General features: G+C 31.3%; 1 protein-coding gene across 1 annotated transcript; it reads left to right on the top strand.

Moving 5' to 3' along the window:
• The first annotated feature begins 7,599 nt into the window (after positions 1–7,599).
• LOC18104206 (LOB domain-containing protein 15) lies at positions 7,600–9,050 on the top strand. The gene is made up of 3 exons (XM_006375957.3): positions 7,600–8,018; positions 8,172–8,421; positions 8,559–9,050. The coding sequence occupies exons 1-3, from the start codon at positions 8,005–8,007 to the stop codon at positions 8,949–8,951; spliced, it is 657 nt and encodes a 218-aa protein (XP_006376019.3). The 5' UTR covers positions 7,600–8,004; the 3' UTR covers positions 8,952–9,050.
• The last annotated feature ends 233 nt before the right edge of the window (positions 9,051–9,283 follow it).

The following is a 9,283-nucleotide window of genomic DNA, read 5'->3' as shown; positions in this document are numbered from 1 at the left end:
TTAACTAACAATAGCTTTCTTTTGCAGGCTATGGTGCTTGGACACGATCCAAAACCAATGAAGCTTTTTGTTGAAATTTATGTGTGAAATGAGAACCGTTGAAAATAGATGCAAAAGCTTATGGATAGCCAAACTTAGAAGTTCTTGGTAAGTTGGATATCAACAAAAAAAAAATTTAAGTTATTTTTTTTTTAATTTCCTGACTTTTGTTTTCTTTAGAAAACATATAACACTTAATTGCATGAGTGATGCAAGGACAGTACTTCGACCCATCCGGGGCACGATATGGATTTGTGGTTGGAGGCTTCATCTAACAGTGGACCCGATAGAAATCGAGTTTATGATATCTCCAACACTACGACCAAGGATAAATGGATGGGTCGTAGTGTATTGACTATTGGTAGGACACTATTGAGATCGAGCTAGCAATCTTCAGACATCCAGGCAATTATACGAGAACAAGTTAAAGCTTAGACACCCAGCTTAGTGTTAAGATGACCCAACTTAGGTATGAGATAGCTGACCTAAAGGATAAAGTGAATATCCTTGAGCAGCTGTTGGCAAACCCTCACTGGTATATGTGGTTAACCTCGTCGCCCTCCTGATTCCAGCAAAGATCTGTTCTCACCTCCTCCTTCAGCTTTTATCCACTAGATAAATTGTAGTCAATAATATTTTTTAAATTAATAATAAAGATTTGGTTTTTTTATTTTATTTTTATAAATGTTTATCCTCGACCACTGATTAATAAGTTGAATCAGTTATGGTTTTTTAGGACTTTGACATATAATGTCTCAAGAAAACTAAATTTTCAGTTGAAAACAATTTTGATATGGACTATCATTGATTTTCCTGCATATAGGATGCTTTTTTGTTAGAGCACGCATGAGAAATTAACATGTTCATACTATATGGAAAATAATAAAGCCTTCATATTAACAAATTGTGGTAAAACAACTTTTTTTTTATTGCCACTGTAGGTTCTTGCCAACCGATCATAAGTACAAAAAGAACAAAAATGACTTCTTTGTAGTAAAGTTGAAAGGGATGTTGGACCTCTAGTACCATCAGGCAAAGAATTGTATGATGTGATCTCGCAATACAGGTGAATTGTGTTTACTTTTCAATTCGGTAAGCAAAAGTTTTCTAACTTTGGTGTGACCTATAATTAGGTAAAGTAAAGTATTTTTTAGAAACTTCCTTATTGAAAGACTAATCCTCTCCTCCATAATCTAGATGTCATGTATATTGAAAAGAACATGTTTGAAAATACTTTTAACACGATGATGAATGTAAAAGGAAAGACAAAGGATAACATAAAAGCTAGAATGAATATACCTTTGTTATGCCACCATAAGAATATGGATTTGGTTTATAATGGGTCACGAGTTACAAAACCTAAAGCTAATTTTTCCTTAGACAAGAATGCACAGTTATTAGTCTATCAATGGCTTAAAAGTCTATGTTTTCCTAATGGATATGCTTCAAACATATCTAGATTTATGAATTTAAAGGATAACAGATTGTATGGAATGAAGAGTTATAATTGCCACGTGTTTATGCAAACACTCATTCCATTTGCTTATCAGTATTTATTGCCAAAAAAGATGTAGGATGCACTCACGAAGATCAATCATTTTTTTAGAGATATATGCTCTAACAAGTTACACCCCAACACATGGAAAAGTGTGAGATGAATATCGTCTAGACAATCTACAAACCTGAGATGATATTTCCTTTATCCTTCTTCGACTCAATAGAGCATCTACCTATATATTTACTATTTGAGGCGAAGGTTATGTTCGATATAGATGGATGTATCCATTCGAGAGGTCACATATGCATTCTAATTAAATTTTTATTATCTTTTTTTCTTATTTTCAAATATTCATTTAATTCCATGCAGATATTTGTTCAACTTTAAAAAAAAAAGTTAAAAACAAGGTGGATATTGAGGCTTCGATATACGGGGTTTATATTGTTGAAGATATCTCAATATTTATCTCGTAATATTTTGAGCCTCACTTGAGAAAAGTAATCAACTGTGTTTCAAGACATGATGATGGTGAGAAAGTGTTTTCAAGTGTGAATTTATCAATATTTTCCCATCCCAGATGACCTTTATAAAAAAACACAATAATGGGAAGATACTTGATAGAAATCAAATTTAGACATGCACATAATTACATGTTATTTAACCGCGATAAATTGAGACCTTTTATTTAATAAGTACAATAATAACATGTTATTTTTAAACTGGTAAATTGAAGAATTTCTCGTAGGCAACATCTCATTTTTTATTATCTTAAAATTCACATATGACTAAATCTTAAATTCTCCATTTACAAGATGAACAATTTGTCATGTGGTTCAAAACACATATTAGCAGGTCTTAATAATTCTTAACTCTTTCAATACTTAGTTTTATTATACTTTTCTCTTTAATTGCTAATGGTTGTAATCATGTTCCAAGTTTATCAAATGAGAGGGAATGCTAGTGGTAGTTTGAATTTAATATGTTTGGGTCCTGAAAGAAAAGTCAAGTGCTATAATGAGTATTTCATCAATGGATATACCTTTCATACTAAAGAGTATAGTTAGGGTAGAAAAACCTATAATAGTAGAGTTTGTGTTAAGTGGTCAACTTCTAATGAGTTTGAAGTCAATTATTATAGGAAGTTAGAAAAGGTGATTGAATTGCAATATTATATAAGAGTAATTGATTTGTTTTATTCAAATATTATTGGTATTATACCACTAATAGAGAAATTAGTGTAGATTCTCACCACGGCTTGGTTAAAATTAATATAATAACTACACTTCATAATGTTAACGATGCCTTTTTTTCGCCAAAAAATACCAACAAGTTTACTACATATACACTTTTTTTTTATAGAAAATATCATTTTAGGATTGATTGGTTATCTATTGTGAAAATCAAATTTAGGGGTCGTGTCCAGGTTGTTCAAGATGGTAATGATAAAGTAACGACAAGAGACGATATATTTCAACTTGATAAGTTAGTTGATCCATATTGAGTTGCTCCGTCTACCAACTTAGAAGAAAATTTAATTTTTTGTGTAACTGAGAATATTTTTGTTGTTGTTAACATTAGGGACTTAAATGATATATTGAGAACTAATAGACATACATAAATTGATGGATACGATGATGATGAAATTGAAGAAGAAGGAGGAGGAGGAGAAGACAATTATGATTAAAAAGATTTTGAACTGATTTTATATGTAAAACATTAGTGTGTAATGAAATTGATTTTATTGTAATTTTTACATATATTGTTGTTTTACAATGAACTATTAACATAATTGGAATGTTTATTGTTGTGGTTTTATTACTATATTATTGAACATAATTTGTGGTACTATGTTATGATTTTATACAGGTTGTATAGATATGAAATACAAAAACAATGGGGGAAATTATTGTTTTATAATGATGGAAATATCGATGGACTAGTCTCTTAGAAAGTTCTGAAGAGTTGAAAATTACAAAACTTTCCATTGAAAATTACAGATGAAATTACAGACAGACTAAGTCACTCGGAGTTCTACAGAGGTTGAAAACAATTACAGATAACAATTCATTTTTTCAATCAAAACTTTGAATATCTTTCTTTTAATACATTTTATTTATTAAAAATAGGGTTATTTCAAGACAAAATGATAGCTAAAGAAAAGTTTCAATTTTTTACTGTCGAGTTATGATTCCTAAAATTGAAAACCCTAAGAAATTCAATTTAGTTTTTCAATATCTGTAATTGAGGGTTTATAAAATGTTTTTATCATTATATAACTAAATTAGGCATGTTTAAGTGGAAATTGATCAAAACCTAAGAAAAGAGTAAAGGGTGTGGAGATGTGAGGTTTTTGCATTGTTTTTCTTATAATGTTATTGTTGTAAGATGGTAATACTTATTAAAAAAGATTTGTATATAATTCTATATATAATCTTGTATGTTGGTTAGATGTACTAATATCTCTTTCCTTCTTTAACTTCTTGTATATAATTCTGTTTTTTCATGTACGTGATGTAGTTATGAATTGAGTCTCTCCAATAATAGCCTTGAGGATCTTATATGAGATAACAATACCTCTTTAGAGTTGTATATATTTTGTGTTCTGCTGTGTAATCTAACTGCCATTTGTTCATAATTGGACTACCAAGAACTTTAATTATTTGTTAATGTTATCGTGGCATGTGTTAGTTTAATGTTTATTGGATTCTAATTATCATTCTTTTGTCATTTGATGGGTTGTTTAGAAATTTGCATGTATCGAATATAGAGTTTTCCTGTTCTTTTATCTATTTCCTCTAGTTTTAGAAAACCTAAAATTTATTATGGTCTTAATGATTTGCCATTTGAAGGGATGTGCTTGCATATGCCAGAAAACATATATCAACAAGTATATAAAAATATGTGTTTTGAACTTAGGATGGATTTTCTTATGGTGAAGAGGAATGTCTTCTTATGTTTTATGCAATTGAATGACTCGATATACCTTAATAGTTATTAAACAATAATTGACCTTTAAAACCAAAAAAAATATTGAACTAGTGTCTAAGAGATGTTTATTTTTCTAGTTTCATGCATTTTTTGTTATTTAAGGTTCATATTCCTCAATAGTTAGTTTTATTTTTAAATTAATTTTAGCAATTTGAGAGGAGGGTTTGATGTATTAGTTATGAAATTAGTGATGTTATTGTTGTTAATAGGACGATGTGAAAATGATTCGTGGGAATTTATAGGTTTAGGTTAAATGAGAGTAATTTTGAGGTTCTTCTTGTTTTGATGGTTTAATTGTAAAATATATTAGGATGTTAATAAGCTAATTAAATTTCATAGGTTGTTGTTTAATTTTAGTTATTTGATTATTTAGGTTACATGGGAAAAAAACATTTCTGGAATGCCTTTTTTTTGTTTATTTTTATTTGCAACTTGCAATTGTCCATACAAATTTCAAAATAAATAAAGTAAATATTAGTTATAAATAAAATGAACTAGTTTGTGGCTTTATTTATTGATGCGTATTTATAGGTTTTAAAATTTTAGATAATCTCCCGTAAAGTGGAGGTGTTGCCAATTTTTAAAAAAAGAAATAGGATATGATAATAATTTTTTAACTTTTTATTAAATGTGTTTAGATAACAAAGAAAAGGTCATTAGCTAGAGAGTAATATGGACAGGAGTGCAGCTAGTTTTTCTGGCAACGCTTCCGATGACCATGAGTCACTAATTGTCGACCAAGACAAGGCCCCTCAAACATAGGCACCCTCTCTCGACATAAGCTCGTCGAGTGCAAGGGTGACTTGCAGAGGGGTGTCATTTATGAGCAAGATATATACACTGGGAAGTATATTGCCCAGTAGAAGTCCGACCACAGTATATGAGTTTGTTTTCCTTTCCTACATGATAAAAAAAAATAAAACAACAATGAATAATTTTTTAATAATTAATTTCAATGAACAAATGGAAATTCAGGTTTACAAATATGGAAGTTTGTGATTGATGCGTGGAAGTGCCTTTGATTCGATGGAGTCATGTTTTCAAAAATCTTGAATGGAAGTATATGATTGATGCATAGTTCAGAAAGTTCAAGGTTAGCATATACATACATAGTTTTTTTTTTAATTTGGATATAGTTGTTTAATTTTAATAAACTAATTATTTTATGAAATTGACATGTAAAGAAAGATTTTACTATTTCCAGTCGAGTGTGGGAGAATCATAATGCCATTAGGTAGGATTAAATTCAAATTGTGATTTTTTAATGTTACAATTTTATTTTTTGTAATATTAACCAATTTTTTTTTATTTGAACCAGGTTGCATGATTTATGACACGAGGCCCATAAAAATCAAAGAATTATATGCTAAATATAAAGGTCTTCCAGGCTAGGAAGACGTGGCCATGTGGGAGGATTTCAAACCTCCACACGTCTTAGAGGGTATCTAAGATGCTTATATCCATCTCGTGACATCTAAACATTTCTTATAGCGATCGCAGTCCGGTGCGAAGAACCGAACCAAAGAGATTCATTGTTCCATTACCACACACACTGGTCGATACATTCCATTTGTTTCGTATACAAAACAGATGGTAAGATTTTGTTTTGCAAGATACTTTTTTAAAAAAAAAATTGTTGTATTATATGAAAATGTTTAACTAACAATAGTTTTTTTTTACAGGCTATGGTGCTTGGACACAATCCAAAACCAATGAAGCTTTTTGTTGAAATTCATGTGTGAAATGAGAACCGTTGAAAAGAGATCTTAGAAGTTCATGGTAAGTTGGATATCAACAAAAAAAATTTAATTTTTTTTTTATTTCCTGATTTTTTTTTCCTTTAGAAAACATATAACACTTGATTGCATGAGTGATGCAAGGACAATACTTCAACCCATCCGGGGCACGATTCGAATTTGTGGTTGGAGGCTTCATCTAACAGTGGACCCGATAGAAATCGGGTTTATGATATCTCCAACACTACGACCAAGGATAAATGGATGGGTCATAGTGTATTGACTATTGGTTCCTCACTATTGAGATCGAGCTAGCAATCTTCAGACATCCAGGCAATTATACGAGAACAAGTTGAAGCTTAGACACCCAGCTTAGTGTTAAGATGACCCAACTTAGGTATGAGATAGCTTACCAAAGGGATAAAGTGAATATCCTCGAGTAGCTGTTGGCAAACCCTCACTAGTATATGTGATCAACCTCGTCGCCCTCCTGATTCCAGCAAAGATTTGTTCCCGCCTCCTCCTTCAGCTTTTGTCCACTAGATAAATTGTAGTCAATAATATTTTTTAAATTAATAATAAAGATTTGGTTTTTTTATTTTATTTTAATTTTTTTGTATTTTAAATTTTAATATTTTTAAGTATTAAATAAATATTGACAGAATTACCGACATAATATAAAATATGAATAGAATTACCAATGAACTATGTCCCTCAAAAAATTTCAGAGAATTGAAAAAAAATTACAAGAACTTGCCACTGAAAATTACATATAAAATTACCGATGAACTAATTAAATCCCTCAGAAAGTTTTAGAGAGTTAGAGAAAAAATTTATAGAACATGTCATTATTAGATATAATTCTGTGACGGTTACATTAAGTCGGTATTATGTATAATCACCTATGGATTTACTTATGAAAGTAATGCCTATAATTTTTTTTTCGTACTATTTTTATTTGTAAATCTATTAATAATTATATCACTACTAGATTGACCAATAAAATAAAAATTATCGACAATATATTTTTGGATGATTTTTTTTATTTATGATTCCATCAATAAAATTAGTTTTGATTGAATCATTGTTTAAACATAGATAAAATGTGATATATAATATTCTGGTAGTGTTGATGTTTTCAAGTAATCATCTTTCATAGAAGGGATTGCTGCAACTACACGGCGACAATGATCGATATTAATAAAAATTGATTTTCTGAACTAGATCCCAAGATATGATCTTTTCAGAGTGGAAGTGGGTCGTCCTTGATTGTCACAAGAAGCTAATATATATATATATATATAAGGCCAGTGGCTTTAAACTAATTAAGTACAGTTCATGAGGAATTAATGATGCCTCATCCTTTAATTTTTTTCTTTAATTCTGCTCTTGATCAAGTCTCTAATCTATGCTTAAGTTGGAATAATTATTCGACAAAAACATGAGCAATAAAAAAAAAGAGTACCTAGACAAGCAAATTAAGACCACATGTAGCCATGAAAGCATATTGACCTTAATAAGCAAGAAGCTTTGTATATATATATAATTATCCTCTCTCATTTCAGTCTCCGATCCACTCATATGTATCCCTTTTGTCTATTTCTTTTGAGTATTAACTTAAACTCTGGTCCGCTTTAAGCACTGTCTCCTCTTATTTTTCCTTTCTTCTTCCCTTCAAACCCTCACTCTCTCTGCGCCCAATTTCTCATCCGTAAATTTAAAATTTACAGAGAGCATGCCTGAATGTCCAGAGAAAGGTAAGAAGTACAAATGTCTATGTTTACATCTCTAGATCGATCCCTCTCTCTCTTTCTCTCTCATGTAAAATTAATCCATTTTGTCCATGTAGCGTGTACTTATCTGATCAGGTGTACTGATTTGATAACCCTCCCTTCTTGCTTACTGTACAGGAAGAGATTTGATGAGTTAGGCAAGAAGATCAAAAGAGAATCAGATGCCACTTATCAAATGGGAAGAAGACACATGCTGGGTCCTCCTGGAACCCTAAATACAATTACTCCTTGCGCTGCCTGTAAGCTCTTAAGAAGGAGGTGTGCACAAGAATGCCCATTTTCTCCATATTTCTCTCCACATGAACCTCAGAAGTTTGCTTCTGTTCACAAAGTTTTTGGTGCAAGTAATGTCTCAAAGATGCTGATGGTAAAACCCTTATGCCCTAACCAATTATAAATATTGTTTCCCTGAATATTGATTAGCGTTTGCAATTATTCGCGCTTCTTGTTCCTGATTCACATGCTTTCTTCAATTATATGATCTGCTTTTGGATTATTTTTCAGGAGGTGCCACAGAACCAAAGAGCTGATGCAGCTAATAGTCTTGTTTATGAGGCTAATGTGAGGCTAAGAGATCCAGTTTATGGGTGCATGGGTGCAATTTCAGCTTTACAACAGCAAGTTCAATCGTTGGAAGCCGAACTTAATGCAGTAAGGAATGAAATACTGAAATACAGATATAGGGAAGCAAACATAATTCATTCTTCTCATGTAGCTTTGCTTTCCTCTGGGGCTGTTTCAATTGCTGCACCGTCACCAGCCCCCTCTACGCCACCGCCCCCAACAGCATCGCCCCCTCCTTCTTCCTCATCTTCCTCCATGTACACTCAACCGACAAGTAGTGCTGCTGCAGATTATAGCACAACTTCGACTGAAAATGTCTCCTTTTTTGGTTAATATTTATATTTCGAGACAGAAAATAAAACAATTATTTCTTTATCATGAATCAGGTTGAACAATAAAAAGAAAAGGAAAAAATAGATATATTTTATTGCATTGGGGTTGTTCAATTAATTAATTATTTTTTAATTGCAATCCAAATACTTGATTCAAGTCTACAAATATATATGTCATGCATTTAGATAGCAGGTTTCTTTCATCTCCTCTCATAAATTGAATTTCATGCTTTCACTTCTGTATCAGCCCTCTTCATTCAAAGGCTACATATCACTAGTATACTGAATCAAACGTATTGTACAGCAGCCAATACAATTTCACGAAACCCCTTC

Source organism: Populus trichocarpa, chromosome 13, assembly GCF_000002775.5.
Source record: "Populus trichocarpa isolate Nisqually-1 chromosome 13, P.trichocarpa_v4.1, whole genome shotgun sequence".
Classification (NCBI taxonomy): domain Eukaryota; kingdom Viridiplantae; phylum Streptophyta; class Magnoliopsida; order Malpighiales; family Salicaceae; genus Populus; species Populus trichocarpa.
The sequence above is the reverse complement of the archived record's forward strand: the minus strand, read 5'-3'. Positions and strand labels throughout refer to the sequence as shown.

What these genes read in the sequence shown, in the direction of transcription:
- LOC18104206 (XM_006375957.3), top strand. An exon ending in ATGTCTCAAAGATGCTGATG is followed by an intron (nt 8,422 to 8,558) that starts GTAAAACCCTTA and finishes ATTATTTTTCAG; the next exon opens with GAGGTGCCACAGAACCAAAG.